The sequence below is a fragment of the Phodopus roborovskii genome, unplaced genomic scaffold (assembly GCF_943737965.1).
Source record: "Phodopus roborovskii unplaced genomic scaffold, PHOROB, whole genome shotgun sequence".
In the NCBI taxonomy this organism is placed as follows: Eukaryota; Metazoa; Chordata; class Mammalia; order Rodentia; family Cricetidae; genus Phodopus; species Phodopus roborovskii.
In genome coordinates, this window is record NW_026126637.1 from 275,399 (window position 1) to 297,938 (window position 22,540).

The window sequence follows — 22,540 nt, forward strand, 5'->3', positions numbered from 1 at the left end:
AACATTTTGAAACATCAGGTAATTCCAGTGCATTTCATTCTTCTGTACTGGTGATAATTTGTTGAATTCTGTGTGTACTTCCTTGAGAACTTTTGGAAATCCATGGTGAAATGTAGATCTGCCACCTGATGAAAATGAGAAGAAAATGTTTTCATTAGACATCCCTCAAATTAATCACATTGTTTTTCCGTAGTTGAATTTCAACACTACTGTTAAAAATATCTTTTGAAGCACTTATTTGAATGCAAGCATCTGCTTCTATTTAAAGTACATACAATAAAAGCATTCAACACCGAATGAGGAACATGGTTTACATGTTGTTTCAAATGTCCAGGCCAAAAAGCACTTGGAGTGTTTATTGTAAATTGCTATTTTTTTATTAGAAAGAGGAAATATGACACATTTAAAGAAAAGCATAGATCATAGACGTCAACTATTAAGGATTTCGGCGAATGCAGTTCTTTTTCGTAATAGGAAGTATTTATAATGCTTTTTTTTTTTTAAAGTCAATTGTTTAAATACTACTCTTCAAATGAAAAAATGCCTGACCCTATTTACCACGGGCTCTGTTTCTCATTCACACTGCTCTACTTAGAGCTGGGCTCCTAAGGGAAAATAAACAGGAGCTGGGAACACTGCAAGAAGAGCAAGCCTGGACCTCAGCCCTCTTACTGGACCTGGTTCTGCCCACTCCTACCTTGCATTACCCATGATCATGCTATCCCCACTTTGCACTCTACTCCATCTCTTGGGCTTTGGCCTCGCCCACATTCTTTTCCCAGTCCTATCTAAGCTCTCACCACGCCCTTTTCATCATTCAGGTCCTCAGGAGCCCATCCATCCTTCTCCAGGGTTACATGCTGGAATCTGTGCACCACGCCCACATACTGACCACACCCCCTCACGTTTTCGTCTGACTCTGCCCCGCCCCGGGTACCGCCCCTTGGGAGCGTCAATAACCCTCCGGCCCCGCCCACTCTCGAAGCCCACACAGATTGCGGGGCGTGTACTTCCGCCGCCAGACGGAAGCTCCTTGGCGCAGAACTAGTGGCGTAGTCGGGTGAGTTTCCCCAGAGCCTTTGCACCCGTTGCGTGCCTAGGAACTATCCTTGACAACCGCAAACTCAGCCGGGGAACTTTGTTTTGCGGTCCCAGCTGCACCCAGTGACGTGGCGGAGGAAGTAGTGATGTGGGAGAGAGATGTCTGCAGAGCGAGGCGAGGGGTGTCCGGAGAGGAGGCAGCCAGGGAGGAGCAAGGGACTCGGATTCAGACGCTTTTGCGTTGGGGGAGGATACGTGACTGGCGTTTGTGCCAGAAGAGCCAGGTGATGAGGGACTAGAGAGGGATGCAGGTGATAGAGGGAAGAAAGAAAACGGGGTCCGGAGAGGCGGGGAGGGGAGGTGACGGAAGGGGAGACCAGCTGAGCTGTCAGAAGGTAGAGGGCGGTGGGAGAGAAAAGAAGAAAAAGATGCAGGTGGATGGTGGGAGTGAGGTCCTGCAGAGTGAGGGAGGAGGAGGCTGGATAAGGGAGGAGTTGATGGAATGATGCTTGTTGTTGTTTATCTTGCTTTTGTTGTTGAGGAAACTTTTTCTTAAAAAAAAAAATGAGTCGTGAGGAAGAGAATTGTAAAACGTGTATCCGCTTGGCTTGTGCAGGTTAAAGTTAACTGGGATTGTCCTGGGCAAGGTGGCACACACAAGTAATTGCCTGCGTTTGGGAGCAAAGAGGGTTTAATGCAGTCTGGGAAAGATAACTTAGACAATATCTAAATGTTGAGGTTAGAGGATACTACCCCTTTGTAGACCTTATTCAGCCACAACACAGTGATGTGACTTCTTTAGATATGGTCACCCTTCAGTGCCAGCGGTGTGGTATGGAGGAGTAGTGTTTTGTTTTGTTTTTTTCTTCCCTAACAGTTAATGTTCAGCATAGAAACATTTCCTCTGGTCAGCTTCAGGCAACTCTCTGTCAGACACCAATTTAAGATTGTATGACTTAGTTCATACCTGGATCACTACCTGAAGATGGTATCAAATTCCACAATCCCCTCTTACCTCCAAGCCTCATGTCCTGAATAGAACCTATCACCAGCTGATGCTCAAGTGCTGTTATTTTCTTGCTCAGCTCTAGATTCTCAGGGAAACACTTCAGTTAGGTTTACTCATTATGAGGAGCAATATGAAAGAAACAGGTGACTATTCCAAATAAACCTCTTATAGGCATTAATATTTCAAGTAGGGCAGCTGTGTTCTTCCCAAGACTTAGCTGAATATCTCTGCCTATATTTACTTTATGTGGTTATATTAGTTTGTGTATATATATGTGTGTGTGCATTCTGGGGTGTGTGTGCAGAGGCAGCATTGTATTCCTGATCCTTCTGAGAAGGGATCAAATTCTGTAAAAAAGGAAGTGTCAAGTCTTCTGTTGGCACTCCTGCAGTAGTTTGTTGTCCCTACATCCCCTTTAGTGCAGTAGGCTACAGAGGTCCATCTTTCTATATGGCGAAGTTCTCTTAGTGGCTCTGCCTGTGGCACAGGTAGTAGGTGTCTTGCTGAGCTGGTTCGAATGTACCTGTAATCCCAGCACTCAGGAGATTGAGCCAGGAAGACCATGAATCCAAGGCCAGCCTGTGTTACATATTAGGTCTTTATCCCCAAAAGGGAAGGGAAGTGGGTTATGTTTATTCAGGACATTATTATATTTTTACCATTTTGAGATATAGCCTGGAAATCACTAACTTGTCCAGGCCTTGAGTTCACAATTTTCTGCCTTTAGTGCTAGGATTGTGTTTGTATGCCACTAGACCCATGATATTATTATTATTATTCAGAAAATAAGGGGTTTAATTAATCAGGTCACTTTACAAACATGTAATGTACTTAAGTTTTATGCTTTTGGTATTTAGGACTGACTTCTAAACACTCATGTTACTCAAGGAGGAAGCTGGGAGAAGGAAGAAACAGAAAGAACCAGGGATGGCTGCCATGCAGGTACAGTGAGCCACCCCCCCCCCCATTGTTTCCTGGCTCCTTGTAGTCCTAGGCATGGAAGCTACTGGCCTGCACTGAGTGTAGACTAGACATTTCACTTGGTTTGACTAATGTTTTCCCTCAGCCTCTGTTGTATTCACTAGATTTCATCTCACAATGATCCTGTAGTATAGAACTTGGGAGCAGCCTTTGTGGTAAAGACTGCCTAGTAAGGATTGACCAGGTGGTCTAGGTCATTATGTGTACTGTTAGCTCCCTATAAGTAGGAAAAAGAAGCTACACTTGAAACTCATATGTTAATGTGCATACACAGATTCTTACTGATTTATGGGGGGGATGATGGGAGATGCCATTATGTATATATGTTTCTCATACTGGTTAATGAATAAAGCACTGTTGGCCAATAGGAAAGGAAGATGGGCGGGACTAGGAGACAAGGAGGAAATAGGGAGGAGTAAGGAGGGGCCAAGATGGAGAGTTGGGAGGAAGAGTATGCCGGCTGGCTCCCTGGTAAGAGAAATACATAGATCAGCAGAAATGGGTTAATACTTAAGACAGAGCTAGCCGATAAGAAACAAGTAACCGGGCCAACAGAATTATATCTAGTACAGAGTCTCAGTGCATTATTTGGGGCTGGTGCGGCGGTGGGACAAGACCAGGCGGCGGGCGGAAAAACCCATACTCGTTACAGGGGGAAGGAGACCTTCCTATGAAATTACATTCTTCACAGCCCACTACGCTGCAGGTGATAATATCGGTGGTCATTGTTTCCAAGAGAACATCTCAACAACTAAAAATGGAATAAGGGATGGAAGGTGTTGTATTTCACCATCAAGATGGTGTTTTTTTCCCCCCACTTGTTTTCTGTAACATAAATTAAAAAAAGACCCAGAGACAGATATTGGGGTTCAGACTTCAAGCTGAAGGTCAGAAAAGCAAAGTAGTAGGCCACTAGCTCTTACCACTACCTCAGGATAAATGGACTGATTCTGCTGACTATCCTCAGCACGCCTGGGGAATCCTGAGAGTGAATGTCTTCCTGACCTTAATGTGGCTGGAGAATGAATGCCTGATACTGAGAACTTGCTCCTGTGTTATGTACCACTCTTGAGTCCTGGGATTAACCGTGTGAGCCCTAATTCTCTTTTAGACTGATTAACTTTAATGTATCCCTGGGTGGGCTTGAACTCAGAGAGATCCATCTGCCTTGATCTGAATCCTGGGATTAAAGGTGTGTGCATCATCTCCTGACCACTATAGCTTGTTGTTGACTTTGCTTTTTCAATCCGCAGGCAAGCTTCAAAAAGTCCTAAATAATATATCACCACAGTTTTCAGAGAGAGAGAGAGAGAGAGAGAATATCTTCCTGGGTAGCTCAGGCTGACTTCCTGAGTGTGATAGTACTGTGCATGCAAGGCTATCATTATCTCTCTGTGGATGTGTTGTATGTACTTGCTCATGTGAGTGTATGCACATGTAGGCATGTGTATGTATGTGGGCATGTTTGAAAACCAGAGGTCAAATCAGGCATCTTGCTGAGTGGCTTACTACTTTTTTCTGATACAGTATTTCTCACAGAATCTGGAATTTATTAATTGGTTAAGCTGGCTGGCCAACAAGTTCCATGAATTTGTCTCTCCACTCATGTAAAAGTACGTTTTTAGATACTTTATTTTGTAGGTTTTCTCTTTAGGAAAGAAGGGTAGCTTACTTGTTTCTTTCAGTTTCTTTTTCTTTTTTCTCTTTTAAAAATTTTCCTGTTTGGTTTTTTGAGATAAGGTTTCTCTGTGTAACAGTCCTGGTGGCCCTGGAACTGGCTTTTTAAATCAGACTTGCCTTGAACTAGCAAAGATCAGCCAGCCTCTGCCTTCCAATTCCTGGGATTTAAAGGTGTGTGCCACCATCAGCTTCCTGCTTTCTCATTTCTTTTGTGACAGTGTTTCACTCTCTTTCCTGGATGGAAGTCTTAATGTAGTCCAGGTTGGCATTGACCTTATAATAAAACCTTTTGTTTCAACCTCCAGAGATCTGGTTGTACAAAATTGAGTTACCATCCCCCAACTCCTTTTACAGTCTTGTAGGAACATTCTGTAAGTTAATATACGTACTTCTCAGTCTTCAGTGATGAGCCTTGATTTTCATCACTGTAATTGAACCAGGATTTCTGATGAATTGGTCCTACAAATTACCCCTCTAGACTTCATGTTAGAATTCTATCTTCTTAAATGGCTGCTCCGTTGTCACACCATCTCTGATTTCACTGCTAAATTAAAAATGTGTTTGGATTTTTCATAATCCACATATTGTTAAGTCTGTATACCTGAGAGTAATTCCATTATTATGGGTCATTATTCCTCTTCCTAGTAGATGTCACTTCAATACAGTTTTACAATTCATTTACAAAGTTCTTTTATAATTTTTCAAATATATGTGAGCATGTGTGTTTCTGCCTTTTGCACCACATGCATGCCTGCAGAGGCTAGAAATGGCAAGACTAGGTCCCCTAGAATTGGAAGTTACCTAGTGGGTGCTGAGAACAAACCTGAGTCGGTGCTCTTTACGACTGAGCTGTGTCTTCAGTCTATGTTCACAGTTCTCGAAAAGTCTTTAATAAGGTGCTGTCGTATATTTTCAAAAGAAAAACATAGTCTTCTTTGTTGGAGTGAATGTTTCATGAGACTATGATGAAGAAATACAGTCCTGTTGTTTTCCACTCCTATGCTTACCTTGTTTCTATGTTGTAATCACATCACGTGTTAATTTTAATAAATCTACCTCTGTGTTGTCCTCTCCACCACCTTGTTTTTGCTTTGTAGTGATGATTGCTGCATGCCTGGCTAGTCATCTCTCTGCTTTCTACCCCTTGGAGAAAGTGATTGCCAAGACAATTGGCATGTCTGGCTTTTTTTTAATATTGTGATTTTCTTTTCCACATAGTTTTAGTGCTGAGGAGTGAACACAGACCCTTATGCATTCTAGACTTATACTCTACCATTGAGCTGGACTTTCAGCTTTTTTTGTTTATAAAATGGTTTTTATTGGGCTGGAGAAATAGAGATGACACAGCAGGTAAAGCACTGGCTGCTCCTCCAGAGGACCTGTGTTGCATTCCTAGAACCTTTGTGGAGGCTCATTACCATCTCTACCTCCAGTTTCAAGGGATTTAGTACCTCCTCTGGCCTCCTTAGGCACCAGGTACACGTGTCATACCCAACCATACATCCTAGCAAGCATTTAAAAATACAAAATAAAAAAGCATGAGATAGCATACCCTGGCCCTGAACTTAATGTGTAATCCAGTCTGGCCTTGATTTGTAAAGATTGTCCTATCTCAACCTTCAATGTGCTGGAATTACAAGGCTGTGGCAGACAGCTTCTTAAAGCTCCATGGCTTCATCTCCAAAGATACTGGGTATATCATACATGTTATCTACCATTTGAATTGAGAGTAACATATGGGCTTTTCCTTTTAGCAAATGAGAACCGAGTAATATGATATTTTGTTTGTGATATAATAAATAAAGCTTGCCTGAAGATCAGAATGTGGAGCTAAGCCACTAGTTGGCTGTAGTAGAGTCCATGCAGTGGTGACACACACCTTTAATCCCAGCACTCCTGAGGCATGGCAGATGTATTTCTGTGAGTTCAGGCCACCCTGGCTACAGGAGATTGATCACTTTCAAAGAGAAAATAAGCCAGGCAGTGGTGGCTCACACCTTTAATCCCAGTACTTGGGAGTCACACACCTTTTATCCTAGCACTAAGGAGGTGGAGACAAGGGATATGGCTGGACGGAGAGAGGAATAAAAGGCAGGAGTGACTAGCAGTGCATTGCATTCAGTTTGAAAATTTGTAGGGACAGGATCAACCCTTTGGGCTGAGGATTCAGTAGAGGAAAGAACTAGTGGCTGGCAGCTCTGCCTCTCTGGTCTTCCAGTATTTATCCCTGTATCTGATTCTGGGTTTTTATTGTTAACACAATTAGAATTAATGCTACAGATAGGTAGGGGGATTGGGCAAATGAGGATTAAAAAGCCTTTGGAATACAGAGTGAACATATCAGAGTGTGGGAGGGCAGGCTCTCTGTTGGCTTTTGTTTTTCATATTGTCTACAAATATGAGAAATGCACTGTGACATGATACCATGATATCTCACAGCAAAGCAAAATAACACTAGGATGTTCCATTGTTATTCTGTTGCATCTTAATCTTGGAATATAGGAAAAACAAGGTCAGTTTCTCTTTGTGCATTCATTAAACAGAAAGTTTAGTCTAGCCCACATGTGTAGAGTTTTCCTCACATACCAGGCAAATAATTCTGCAGCATACTGCAACCTAGTATCAGCTAATTCAATTGCATTCTGACACTAATCAGCTAGAGGATTCAGTTCCACAGAATGCTTTCAACAAGGATCTGTATAGCTTCTTCCCCAGGTTCATTTTCTAGGGTAGTTCACAAAACTAAGGGAAACTCTTTACCTGTTTGGTAAACGGACATTCCAGTGCTATAGATGACCTGTAGGTACAAAAGGTGAGGTACAGGAGATGGGCTGTGACTTTCGCCCCCTCCTTGGGTAAGACACTCTTTAGTACTTTCCCCACAGCAGAATGTGGGGAAAGAAAGTCAAACTCTGTGCTTTTTGAGCTTTTATGGACCTTACATCACTCACATACTACATAATACCATTGATCACTGGTATTCACTTGAGCCTTCAGCCCCTCTCCCCATGGAGGATAGGGAGTAAGGCCTGAAGTTTGGACCTATTCCATCCTTACCACTCTGGAGATGCCATGAAATTATATGTCAGAACTAGGAAAAGACATTCAGTTTGTTAGCTTACAGCTTAGAGGTGATTTGTTCTCTTCGATTCAGTCAATTATTCTGTTTTTTCCTTTCTTTCTTTTTTAACCTTCTTCTCACCTCTTTGTAAAGATCCTAAATGTCCACATGGTAAAACGTGTTTCTTTCCTTTTAGGGACAGTTAACATTCAGGGATGTGGCCATAGAATTCTCTCAGGAGGAGTGGGAATGCCTGGACCCTGCACAGAGGGCTTTGCACAGGGATGTTATGTTGGAGAACTACAGCAACCTCATCTCCCTGGGTAAGGATGACTTTCTCCGAGAATTGGGATCTTTGCAATGTAACCTTGCAGTTTTCCTTCCATCCCTTTGTGGAACCATGTGGCCTCTCTTCTTCTTTTCCTTCCTCTGTCCCTCTTTCCTTTTTTCCCTGTCAGCATTGTCAATAGAAACTAAGACTTTTGCATTAGCGTGCACTTTACACAGGGCTATGTTCCCGGCCCTTACAGTAGATTTTGTTTTTGTTTTGATTTTTTTACATTTTATAATATAGTAGCCTTGAACTTGCAGTACTATTTCATCACACTTCTTAGTTTTGGAATTACTGGCATATGTCACTGTGCATGACTCATGGCACCAAGGCACATGTTTAAAGTATTCAGTGTTGGGTGTTCTTTATTACCTGGGATGTTCAAAGGATAGTCATTCCAAGAAATAAGTTTAGGTTCTTGTGCTCTAGGAAGGAACAGTTCCAGTGAACTGGACTTTGAAACTCTGTTCAAAAGTATATTGACAGTACACAAAGTTTGTGTTTGAGGTACAGCAAGTTCTTCATACCAAAGCCCCTTTGATATATCTGATATGTTCTCTGAAGCAAATCATTACACCCCTGTAACCTTTAGTCCTTAATCTATACTGTTTGTAGTACCTAATAATTTAAGACTTCCAGGTGTTTCTGGAGTCTTGTGACCAAAGCCATGGAACAGATGGAATACCCCTTTAGAAAACAACTCTAAACTCTCTAAGTCATAGGAAAAAGTCACTGTTCTCTACTATGATTTTCCTCAAGGTACCTTCAACAAACACTAATACATTCTGCTGTTGCCCTAAATATAAGTGAGAAACAACTATTACATTCTGTGCTTTTTCCCTAGATAGAAATGGCTCTACTAGATTCACACTATATCCAATTCCTTGCTTTCTCTCTGGGATCTTTTGGTTCACTGCTTATTGATTGATAATTAGATGTCTGTCCATTAAACTCCCAGAAGGAGTCTGGCAGTAATGATTCTGTGAAGTATTTTTCTAAATTCTAAGAATTATGCTCCCTCCTCGCATTAGCATAGGGCAGAGATTCTATACAAACCTCATTACATGGTATTACTGTGTTTTTATAAACAGGAATAACACTTCCTAATCTGAATGTTATATCTATGTTGGAACAAAAGAAAGGGCCCTGGACTGTGGAGAAAGAGGCAATAATAACCAGAAAACTAAATGGAAAGGAATATGTCAGGGATACATCTCAGAGGGCAGTGTGTAAGCTTCCCTACTGTGTAATGCCAAATGCAAGGCTTCTATGGCAAATAAAGGTCTGTCACTATTCTTTATAGGTACAAAACTTTAGCCTTATCTCTTGTGGTACCCAGGTAGTTTCTTGGATTTTTTTTTTTTTTTTAAATCTTATTTCTTGTTTGTGTATTTGAGGTAGGATCTCACTGTTTAGTTCAGGTTTATCTGAATTTTATCATGTAGCCCAGGATGTTTGTAAACTCTTGGCAAGCATTCTGCTTCAGCCTTCAGTAGCTGCCATTGATGGACAGTTAACTAAGTTTTGACAAAGGTGCCATAATTCAGATACATTTCATGTTCACACCAAAAGGTTCAGGGTGAAATGTTTGACTCTCCGTGGCAATGAGAAATGTTTCAGACCATTCTGTGAAAGGGGAGGATGGATGGAAAGGTCTATCTCTGTAGACCAGACAGGCTGTCATGGAACTCTCAATTCTCCTGCCTCAACCTTAGAAGTGATGACATTACATATGTGGTCCCCCATGCTTGCCTGATATAGAACTTAGAAGAGGTAAATCTAGTTGGAAATAGGTGACTGGATATGACACCCTAAGAAGGATTAATGCTGAACATAATGCTGTATTTGTAAAACAGGGCTGTTATGAAATAATTAGGGTAAGGTGGGCCTGATGGTGCACGCCTTTAATCATTTGAGAGGAAGAGGCAGATGAATCTTTATGAGTTTGATCTACATAAATGAGTTTCAAGCTGGTTCATAATTGTGTAGTGAGGCTCTGTCTCAATATAAATAAAAACAAAAATATGAAATAATTAGGCTAACAACATGTAATAGTTCCTTGCTTGGTTCAAGTAGTCTATGGGCTGATAGATATTGTAATTAGAACTTCCTTTTTCTGAAGGACAATAAAAACACATAATATACAGACAGAGTCAACTGGTGATGTATACACAGGCTCATTAATAGACCTAGCTACTAAGAATAACACTGAGAATATACAGACATACCATGTATTGAGAGCATTCAAGTTCCAGCCTTGATGCTCTATCAGGTTCCAGACTAGGGGCTAGACAGCAGGTGGGTAGGGTTTTTCTAGAAGGAGTCTGAGGGTGAGATGGGAATAAACAGGCTCACACACACCTCTCATTGCTCTTTGTTCTTCAAAAATGGGGGCTTCCCAAAAAAGTTCTCTCTCATTGCTCTCTTTAAGAGTTCTCCTTAAAAGTTCTCTTTAATAATTTTCCCTTTAAAAGCTCTCTCTTAAAGTTCTCTTTCAAAAGTTCTTAAAATTTTTCTAAAAGTTCTTTCTAAAAAGTCTCCAAAATTTCCTTGTTCTAAAAGTTCTCCCGAGGTCTCCTGCATCCCACAAGTCTTCTAGTTTTTATATCTACAATTACACTTAAGAACTCTCTGACAATAGAGCATACATATCTTTCAGAGCACTGAAGGCAGGTAGGATCTCCAGAAAAGCCAGTGCCTCACAGGATGTGACTTGCAAAACATCCTGACAAAACTTAAATCTCAGAGCGGACATGACTTGCAACTCATGCTGTTAGCTGGTGAAAAGGGCTTCTCAGTGCTAAATCAAAGGGGAAAACTAAGGCTATGTATTGTGAGATCTGAAGTTCCAGCAGCTCTTCTTCTTTCTTTCTTTCTTTTTTGTTTTTTTTAACTCCACATATCCATGTATTGTCATTAAAAGAGAAACACCAGATACAGTCTGCTGTCTGACAGCCACTAGCCATGTGGTGGCCACAGACCATCTGAAATGTTAAACTCTTAAATGCTACACTGTGTGGTTTTTTTTTTATTATTATTATTTTTATTATTATTTTTTAATTTTATATGTTGATCCCAGTTCCCTCTCCCTCCCTCCGTCTCTCCCTCCCTCCCTCCCTCTTATCCTCTCTCCCCCCTCATATGCACCCTGACCACCATCCCCTCCCATCCCCCCATTCTAATTCCACATGTAGGGCAGTGCCATCCAGGTGGGATCATGTAAATCTGTCAAGTCATTTGAAGTAGGGACTAGGACTTCTCTCCTGTCTCTGGGTTAAGGGAGTATCCCTCCATGAGGGATGTGTCTGCAAAGTCCTTTTGTGCACCAAGAATACATCCTGTTCCACTGTCTGAGGTCCCTTAGACTGCTCAATCCTTCTCCAGCTCTTACTTCTGATGCCCTGGTGAGAATGATTCCCCCCCCCCCCCTGGGGCCTATTGGAGAATACAAAGCACCCAGTATATAGTCTACATACAACCAAGTTCAGGGTAACAGATATTCTGGAGTTGATGCCTAGAATATTTGAATTGCTACTTCTGTAATAAATGATAAAGGTTCCCAACACCCATGGACATATAATCTTCAGTATTCTAGATCTACACACAAAAGCTCAGTTGCTGGATGATACAGTAACAGTATCTGTTTTGTTTAGTATGTTTCAGTATGCTCCTTCTTCCATACTTACTTACTGTCAGCATTGTGAAGCCTGGCATGACTGCCTGAGAATAACCTTGGTGCTGTGATCTAAATGAACAGGCTTTTGTTACTTAGCATCAGGTATTTCCTTCTGAGTATGGAGTAGGAATTGCACATCATATATCCAACAGTGAATTAATAGCCAAAATGTGAAACCTGAAACAAGACTCCTTGGAACAGCCCACTTAAAAAATGGGGATGGACGTGTGTGTGTATGTGTGTGTGTGTGTTGGGCAATGAGGTGGCGCTTATGCTCAGGGCCTAGCTGAGCTAGAATTCTACCAGGATTCCACACCATTAGAGATGTAGGTATTCTTTTCATTCTATTATTCTACTTGTTTTTTTTTCTTCTTCTTCTTTTTTTTTTTTTTTTTTTTGAGATGAGTATTGCACAGGCCACTCAGAATCCTCAATAGATGATTAGAAGTGCACATTGCATACCCAACTTTAATAGACATTTACTAAAGAGAAATGATATATAAGAGGAATTTCAACATTACTGTTATGCAGGAATGCCAATTTTCACCAAAGTGAGCTGTCACCTTCACTTGGAAAGATAACTGTTGTGGAAAAGGTGGTGGAATGGGAACTGTGTTCTCTGTTGGTGGGACTCTAGATTGTGATTTATTGGTGAGTATTGATTACAGACATATCAGTAAAAATAAAAATAGAGTTAGTGTATAATCAATCAAGCAGCTCAGCTTTTGAGTGTAGAGCCTGAAGGCTAAAGATGACATGTGCATGGAATGTCGATATTGTTGTTGTGACATTATTCTTAATGGCCGAGTTATATAATAGACCATGTGTCCATTACCAGTGGCATCCTTGTGTGTGTTTGCTTATGAACACACATTTTATGTGAATTTTATTTGTCCTTCAGAAGAAGAACCTTTTGTTATAACGTCTCTCAGCCTGGAGGATATTTTACCAGACAAACCAAGCAGGTTAAAATCACTTGTGGTTTTCTTGGACAGAGTACCTTCCAATTCTGTCTACTTTGCTATGAATTACAGGAATTCATTCTTTTGGGATCATATTCTTCATTGTGGCTATCTACATCATATTTTATTTTTCCATTTGTATGTGATTTCATCCCTGTGTCTTTCTCCATTCACTCGTGTAAATTTTACCTCAATTCAGTTGAAAGCATAGAGCAGAGAATCACCAGTGGGTAGAGGATATTAATGAGTTGCTGGTCAGTCAGACCAATGCTTTAATAAAAGAACAAGTGTAATCCTTACAATTTTGAAGTGATGGGTGTGATCATAATGTTTCAGCCTTGTCACTGTTACACACACATATACAGCATGTCAAAATATGTTTTAGTCTTTGTTATCACTCTGATTTATACATATATATGTATATACTTAAAGCAAATTACTTTATAATGTAATCATTTATGTAGTCGTACTTTTCCTTGGAGCGTCAGCCTGCAAAAAAATGACATAGAAACTTGTTATGAAAGTTAGGTTTAGCGTAGGCTTTTCCCCACCTACTTGTTAAAAGTTAAATTAACCCTTTTCTATTAATGTACATTCTGTCACATGGCTCAGTTGCCTCTGCTCTGTACCATATGTCTGACTTCTTCAGAATCTTGCTGGTGTCACCCACCCAAGTCTCCTTGCAGTTTCTTCTCACTCCTCAGAAGTCCTGCCTATTCTTGCCTGCCTATTTGCCATTTAGCTCCTTATTAAACCAGTCATAGTGACACATACTCACATGGTATAAGCAAATATTTCACAAGATTTCCCCCTTTCTAGCTAATAAATAGGGAAGGGTTTAGCTCTAAGACAGTAAATATATAACAATTAAGTAAGGACAATTCATAGGTGAGAATTACATTTACAATGTCCAGCCCATATGTATTTGGCAAATTTAGGGAAAGTACTCAATTGTCTGTCCTGTCTTAGTGAGTTCTACTTTATACCTCAACCATTTTCTATTGTAACTTGTGTTACCATCCTAAAAATACCTTTTTAGATCTTAAAACATTTTCGTAAACAACTTAAGCATTTGTAGTTCCTAACCATATAAACTTTCCATCTCTTATGTAGATTTTTTTTCTGAATTTGGTAAAAATGTCTGCCATAAAACTATATCTATAACTATAACTATCGTTAACTCAGTCAGAGACCTGAGAAGGATATATTACCCAAGTAAACAGGAACTGTAGAGCTAACAACTTGCCAAACTATAGAAATGACAAAGGCAGCTGACTGCCTGAACAGACATTCAAGGTTCCTCTGCATCACTAGGTCATCCATCTTTGGGCTATAGGACCAGAATATCAGACAGACTTTTCTGTGGAGTAGGAATTTTTGAAGGACTGTCCTACCTTGTTTTGCTGAAGTTTAGCAGTCTATATGTCTTATTTGTACAATTTGGATAGTATAATGTTATTAGTCAATGCAAGAGCAGTTTTTTCCCCAATGGCTAACTTTTCTATTTTAAAAAAAGCAAACTTCATATGGAGGTTCTTGGATGTCTATCATCCTTTTTTTGAGGTAAATTGGTGCTGTCCTAAAAAGCCTTCTGCTATTAAAACATCTTAAATGCCATGTTCTGTAGATCTCTGAAGTGTTTGAGCCCACCTGTCTATCTAAAGTGTAGGTTTAACCTTGAAAACATATCTACATATCTACTGTGACTACAGTTTTATTGTTACAGATGACTAACTACTACATTCATTTTTTTCTTTTTATTATTCATATTTTTCACTTGTTTTATTGCCTGACTGCAGTTTCACTTCCCTCTTCTTCTGTCCCCTCCTCCCATCCCCTGCTCCCCATCCACTCTCTTTCTATTCAGAAAAGGTCAGGTGTCAACAACATGGTATAGCAAGATGAGGTAAGAGTGACCTCCTCCCCTGCATCAAACTGGACAAGGCAACCCATTATGGGGAATAAGTTTCTAAAAGCCAGTTCAAGCATTAGGCACAGGTTCTGATCCTCCTGCTAAGAGTCCCACACATAGACCAAGCTATACAACTGTCATCCATATGTAGAAGTCCTAGCTCCATCCTATGCAGGCTTCCTAGGTGTCAGTCCATAGTCTCTGAGCTCCTCTGAGCCCAGGTTGGTTGTCTCTGTGTGTTCCCTTGTGATGATCTTGCAACCCTCTCCCTGTTCCCCCTACCCCAGCCCAGGTCAGACAATCTTCCTCTCTTCATCAGGATTCCTGAAGTTTGGCCCAGTCCTTGGCTATGGATCTCTGCATCTGCTTCTATCAGTTACTTGGTTACTAGGTGAAGGTTCTCTGCTGCAAATTAGAGTAGTTATCAAACTGATTACAGGAGATGGCCAGTTCAGGCACCATTTCCACTATTGCTATGAGTCTTAGCCAGGGTTATCCTTGTGGATTTCTAGGAGTTTCCCTGTCAGCTAGTTTCTCTCTGACCCAGAAATGACCCCCATCATCACTCCCCCACTTCGTCCAGCCCACAAGTCACCCAAACTGATCCTTATGTTCCCGTCCCTCTCACCTCACCCCCCCCCCCCAGTTTAATTAGGAAATCTCTTCCATTTCTACTTTCTAGGGAAATCCATATGTCCCTCTTTGGGCCCTTGTTTCCTAGTCTCTGGGATTATAGATTGTAGCATTCTAACTTACATCTTAAACAGTTTGTTGTAATAGCTTTTAATAACTAGAACTTTACATTTTAAAATGAGTTGCATAGGTACAATACCTTAAACAGGAGTAGATTCATATATACCCACTATGTTAAAACAAAAATTCCTGAATCTAACCTGCTTTGTTTTTTTTTTTTTTTTAACCTGACTTTGACCAGTATCAACTTGAGCCAACCTACCTAAACAATGACAAACAACCATAATCCACCCACCCATCCCATCTCTTGGAATGTAGGCATCATGTCTTTTAGACTGCCTCCTGTTGTCTGGAGGTGAGAGCATCTTTGGTGGACCTTGAGAAAATTGAGATAATGGGCAAGTTCTGGAAGAGCTAGCTGTGTTATTTTTTTGCTTAGTCTCTGTGTGATGGGAAAGTGTAGCATTTATCTGAAGTCTTGGGTGGAGTAGTCTTTGAGGCTGGACCATGGCAGCTAGCAGCTTTGAAGTTTTCCCATATGCAGAGTTTTGAGGAAACAACAACAGATGCATTCTGAGAGACTGGATCATCTGGGCTACTTGTCTTTTTTATTGGTGTCTGGCCCTTTTTTTCTAAAAGCACAAACTTTTTAAAGGATACATGCATATACATATTCACAATCATACATAAATATATACATATGTATGTATATGTATATGATTCTGTAGCCAATAAATATTATCATGTCTTATTCAGTAGCAGGTATTTCCATGTAGAGTGATCAGCATATACATCACTTATCTTGTGGGGTTTCTTTTTTGTTTGTTTGATTTTTCTTTCTTCCTCCATTTTCATGGTCAAGATTTTCAGGAGATCTCCCCCCAGACAAATCTGATCATCATTAATTATGATGTGATTCATAGCTTTTAGTTTCCTGTAGAAACAAGGGCATAACCTCTCCCCAAATGAAACACGTCTTCTTCTCCATTCTGAAGTTAAGACATTCTTAAAATATATGTTTATTTAGCAGTTTTTCTTTTCAATCCACAGTTTCTTAGCATTATTTGTCTTTTGCTCATCAGCATTCAAAAACTTTAAAATCAACATAAAGGATCAATGTGTCCTATGCATTTCCCTTTTTTTCCTTTATTCTTTCTTTAAAGACTTTATTATTTTTAAACAATTGATTGATTTTGTTGTGACTTTCTATACCCATTATTTTTCTTACTTTAGCACTTGACCACGTTTTCACACACATTGCAACCTGCTCAGAGGTTTTCTTGGCCTGGACCTGAGTTTCTGAATTCCCACAGCCTTCTCTGACTGCACAAGCTAAACCTTAATCTGTTATGCTATCTACTCCCTGGCTAGCAGCTGGGTCTGCCTTTGTCCTACTTATCCCAGCTGCTTCTAATCATCCCAGCTCTGGAAAGTTGCAGAGACTGAATTGCCCAGGTGTTTTCACCTAGCCTGCCACTGTTCAACTTCTCTGCTCTACAGCAAGGCCTTTTAAAGGAGCTATGCCTATGTACACTGTTAAAATCGAGCCTGCCCAAGAGACTGGTTGCAAGAACGCCACATTTGGAACTTATTTTTCTCATCTTTCTCAGGCCCTTTGTGGGTTTACATGCTGGAAGTTGAATGCTAAATGTAGCAAGATTTGTTTGACTATCTTTGAATTGCCAATCTGCAAATAATGATGTGGAGACTTGTCATTAATTATGAAAGCTTCACCTTAGCTTAGGTTTTTTTCCAACTAGCTCTTCTAACTAAAATTAACCTCTCTCTTTTAATCTATGTTCTGTCACATGGCTTTGTTACCTCTGTTCTGTACCATATGTCTGACTTCTTCAGAGTCTGTTATCCCCCTTCTTCCCAGAGTTCCCTTCCTCTCTAGTTGTCCCACTTATTCTCTCCTGCCTAGCTGTTCACCATTCAGCTCTTTATTAAACCAGTCACAGTGACACATCTTCACACAGTATAAACAAATATTCTGCAACACATTGACATATTGTCTAAATTAGTGAGAGACAGCAAACATACCATACAGATTTATGTTGTGCCTTGATCATGTTCACCCTCTGTTCTTTTACTATATCATCTCTTTCTCCTTCCCCTTCTCTGATACATTCTCTTCTTTATACATTTTTTGTTGAGGCTTTTAGAAAATTTTCCACATATAAGACAAAATGCCCTATATTTGTCCTTATGTTTGATTTATTTTGCTTAACACAATGCTCTCCAGTTCTTGTTTCTTTTATTTTGTACTATTTTTATAATAGAAAACCCTGTTCTTAATAGGAAAGTATTTATAATTTTACTGCATATGGCATTTTACTTTTAATCTGTATTATATTTTAATTATGTGTGTGTGTTCACATGAGTTCAGGTGCCTGCAGATTCTATACATAAAAGTGTTGGATCCCCTGGAGCTGGCATTATAGGTGATTGTGAATTGTCCAGTTTGGGTGCTGGGAACTCAGCTCAGCTCCTCTGCAACAGTAACACATACTCTTAACCACTAACCATCTCCCTAGCTCCTACATTTAGCAATTTATGAGCCTATGTATACATTGTTTGCCTGTTTGGTTTATCATGGAATTCTAGAATTATTTTGTAATATTTACTAGGACCTACTACTAGTGATTGCTTTCTGTGTGTGCTATGAAGTTTAACTGACATGTACTGCTTGTTAATTTTGTAAACTGCCTGTTATGAGTAGAGCTAGGTAAATTTTTAAGTGATAATTGCATTGTTTTTGCTGGAACTGTTTTTGTGAATCTTTCCTCTCTTTTTGCTATTGTTTTGCATTCAGAATTGTCACTTAATTCATTATAAATTAACTACTGTTACCTTCCATTTAAAATTTTTTTATGGCATTTTCTTGTGTTCTTATACAGAATATACTATTAATCCCTTTTCCCCTTTCTATTGTAGTACAGTCATATACTTTTTGGCAATTATTAAGGCATAATAGAAAAATAGTCTTCTCCTGATTAATCTAACTTTGCTCAGTATGAATAATTTGGTCAAGGGTTATTTGAAGTGATGACTCTCTCCTCATCATTTAAATTGCATATAATTACCTGTTCTTAATTATATAATCATTCATTTTTTTGATGCATTTTTTTATAGTTCTAAAAATTAGTGTCAGTAAATATTTTTTTTCCTTTAAATTTTTTTCAGTGTGGAATATTTGTCTTTAATTAATCAGAAATCTGTTATATCTTCTAGTCAACTCTCCTGAACATACAATTAAAGATTTACCACCAAAAGCAAGTGGCGATTCAGAAGAAATAAGCCAGACAATGATGTCAGGAAGATATAAAGGCAGTGGCACTGAAGCCTTTTCCTTCAGAGAAATCCAGGAGAACATACAGGATTTTGAGTTCCAGTGGAAAGACAGTGAAAGCAATTACAAATCCACCCAGAGAAAACATCAAGACAGTAGCAAGACAGGAAAATGTCATAGGAACCTACTTGAATTACAGTCATTTCCATCTGCAGAAAATATTAATGATGAAGTTAAGTCTATCACCAGTGGTTCTTCTATTTTGTTGTCTCGTCAAATTCCTCACACTGGTGTCAAAGTACACATTATTCATGAATATGAGGATGATGTTTATTGTTCACTACTTAAGAAAAGACAAAAAACATTTACTAAAGAAAAACCTTATCAGTGTGATGAGTGTGGCAAAGTATTCAGTTATACTTCTTCTCTGGCACATCATCAACAAATTCATACTGGAGAGAAACTTTACAAATGTGTTGAATGTGGGAAGGCTTTTTTTCGACGTTCTTATCTTTTGGTACATGAGAGGCATCATACTGGAGCAAAACCTTACAAATGTAATGAATGTGGCAAGGTCTTCACTCAGAATTCACACCTCACAAGTCATCGGAGAATTCATACTGGTGAGAAACCATATAAGTGTAATGAATGTGGCAAAGCCTTTAGTGTTCGTTCAAACCTAACTAATCATCAGGTAATTCATACTGGAGAAAAACCTTACAAATGTAACGAGTGTGGCAAGGTCTTCAGTCAAACTTCAAGCCTTGCAATACATCGGAGAACTCACACTGGCGAGAAACCTTACAGGTGCAATGAGTGTGGAAAAGTCTTTAGCTCACATTCAAACCTAAATACCCATCAGGTAATCCATACTGGAGAAAAACCCTACAGATGTTCAGAGTGTGGCAAGGTCTTTACTCAGAATTCACATCTTGCAAATCATTGGAGAATACATACTGGAGAGAAACCTTACAAGTGTAATGAGTGTGGAAAGGCCTTTAGTGTGTATTCTAGCCTCACTACCCATCAGGCAATCCATACTGGAGAAAAGCCTTACAAGTGTGATGAGTGTGGCAAGGTCTTTACTCAAAATTCACATCTTGCAAGTCATCGTGGAGTCCATAGTGGGGAGAAGCCTTACAAGTGTGAAGAATGTGGCAGAGTCTTTAGTCAGACTTCAAATCTTGCAAGACACTGGAGGATTCATACCGGAGAGAAGCCATACAAATGCAATGAATGTGGCAAAGCTTTTAGTGTTCGTTCAAGCCTAACTTCCCATCTGGTAATACATACTGGAGAAAAGCCTTACAAATGTAATGAATGTGGCAAGGTGTTTAGTCAAACTTCAAGCCTTGCAATTCATCAGAGAATTCACACTGGAGAGAAACCTTACAGGTGCAATGAGTGTGGAAAAGCCTTTAATTCACATTCAAACCTAAATACCCATCAGGTAATCCATACTGGACAAAAACCTTATAAATGTCTGGATTGTGGCAAAGTGTTTACTCAAAATTCACACCTGGCAAATCATCGTAGAACACATACAGGAGAGAAACCTTACAAGTGTAATGAGTGTGGCAAAGCCTTCAGTGTGTACTCAACTCTGACTACTCATCATGCAATCCATACTGGAGAAAAACCTTACAAGTGCAATGAATGTGGTAAAGTCTTCACTCAAAATTCACACCTAGCAAATCACCGTAGGACTCATACTGGAGAAAAACCTTACAAATGTGATAAGTGTGGTAAAGCCTTTAGTGTTCGTTCAAGCTTGACTACCCATCAGGCTATCCATAGTGGAGAAAAACCTTACACATGTGCTGAGTGTGGCAAAGTCTTTAGTCGAAGTTCTAACCTTGCAAGTCATCGGAGACGTCATATTGGACAGAAGCATCAGTGAATATAGCAAGGTCTTCAGCCACAATTCATTTGCACAATATTCAGGAATTCATTCTTAAGAAAATACCAATGTCCATAATGATAGAAACACACCCATGAAGGGTTCAAGTACATCACTGGATGTGGTGGTATACTTGTAAACCACACACTTGTCAGGCTGCTTGGGAGCGTCACCAGCCTGGGAATTATAGAAAGAACTTGACTTAAGTTTTAAAAAGTCAAGCTTTTGTAGACATATACTAAGGAGCCATTTCATACATGTAGAACAGATGCTTTAGTAATGACTCCCACATCTAGAAATACCAAAACACATATTGTTGATGGAATCCACCCAGATGGCACTTAGTGAGGAAGTTACTTAATTACTTTGGAGTGTTTATTGGAGGAATAACTTTCATCTTCCATAGCTAATCTTCAGTGTTATAGTTACTGTTAATTATAGGACAATTAAAAGTCAAAATAAGCTAAAATATTTTATATATGTGTGTATATACACACACAAACACACACACACATATATGAAAGCACCAACACTATTTTGATATACCTGCTTCCATTTAGGTTGTAAATGATTCATTCTGTTCTGTTTTCTTTTGAAGTCTGCTTTGCCATTTATTATTGTAGGCCTCAACTTTCTATTGATTGAATGCTTGCCTCAGGGGATTTTTATTGCAGCCTCTGGGAAACATGCTGAAAAGTCACATTAGTAGGATAGGAGCATGTCTATCTAATTTCTTGGAAGAATGACTCTACCTTTTGAAGTGACTACTGTCTCAGTTATTTCCCTACTTGGTTTTAGTTGCTGTGATAAACCCCATGACCAAAGCCAACTTGGGAAGGAAAGGGTTTATCTCATTTTACTGATTATAGTCAGTCAAGGGAAGCCAGTTTGGGCTAGAGTAGAAATATGAAGGCAGGAACAAAAGTAGACAATAGAGAAAGAAAATGTGCTTGCAGGTTTGTTTTTCATTTCTTAAGTTCCCATATACAACCCAGGACCACCCACCAAGGTGTGTTACTGCCCAATGTGGCCTAGGCCCTCCCGGACCAGTCACTAATAAAATGCTTGTCACACATGCCCAGAGTCCAGCCTTAAGAGTCCCTTTTCCCACATTATAGTGGGTATCAAGTTGACAAGATTTAACCAGATCATTTATTGTCTAAAAGGCATGTGATACTGTAAAATTGCAACATAAATTTATCAAGTTTATTGTGTATGATGGAGCCTTTCCGAGGCAACAGCAATTAAATGGGAAAGAAATTAAGATACTATATTCTATGAAATGAGAATAATGTAGGCTATTAGGGATTTAGTAAAATGAAGACAAGTGACCATCTACTTTGACAATAGCTTTCATATAGTATATAATTAACAATTATTCTTTTTAATTTGAAGTGAATAGCATTAGAATGAAAAATGTAACCCAAAGAATCAAAGTGTAGGTGCTGGCTGCATAGAGTAGAGACACATTTGTGTACCGCATGTGAAGCCCTTGATTCAATCCTCAGCATCAAAAGTAAGTTTTTTTGACGATGATATCATTTAACTACCTGTGTTAAGCTTTGCCATTGTGTTATTAAAAATCTATCATTGATCTACTATTTAGTTAATGAATGTAAAGCTTTTACATTCCTATGAATGTATTTTTATATCCTCTGAATAGTCTTTCTGTACCTATACAGTACTTACTCATGGGAAATGAGAAAATTATATGAAGCACTTCAGGTTAAGGTTTCTATACTTGTATGAAATCAAACACTGTAAAGTTATAGGACTCTATTATAATTTTTCAGTGAACTTATTCAGTCCATGCCTATAGGATATTTGTGTATTTATAATGGATATCAACAAAAGTGCATTGTTCAGACTGCCAAAGTAAAGATAACATCTGTCCTGTATATACCTCTACACTTGAAACTTCTCATAGCTACACAATACTTCAAACATTATGTAGATTTGTATGAACTGTGCAGTCCTCTGGTTGATTTTCCATATCAATAAT

General features: G+C 39.4%; 1 protein-coding gene across 1 annotated transcript; it reads left to right on the forward strand.

The window, feature by feature from the left end:
• The first annotated feature begins 1,263 nt into the window (after window positions 1–1,263).
• On the forward strand, window positions 1,264–20,617 carry LOC127239114 (zinc finger protein 160). Its single transcript, XM_051207902.1, has 4 exons — window positions 1,264–1,325; window positions 2,908–2,992; window positions 7,969–8,095; window positions 18,581–20,617. The coding sequence occupies exons 2-4, from the start codon at window positions 2,927–2,929 to the stop codon at window positions 20,536–20,538; spliced, it is 2,151 nt and encodes a 716-aa protein (XP_051063859.1). The 5' UTR covers window positions 1,264–1,325; window positions 2,908–2,926; the 3' UTR covers window positions 20,539–20,617.
• The last annotated feature ends 1,923 nt before the right edge of the window (window positions 20,618–22,540 follow it).

Coding starts and splice junctions, on each gene's coding strand:
- LOC127239114 (XM_051207902.1), top strand. CDS start 2,927: ATGTTACTCAAGGAGGAAGCTGGGAGAAGGAAGAAACAGAAAGAACCA. Junction 2,993..7,968: donor CAGGGATGGCTGCCATGCAG/GTACAGTGAGCC, acceptor CTTTCCTTTTAG/GGACAGTTAACATTCAGGGA. Junction 8,096..18,580: donor CAGCAACCTCATCTCCCTGG/GTAAGGATGACT, acceptor TATATCTTCTAG/TCAACTCTCCTGAACATACA.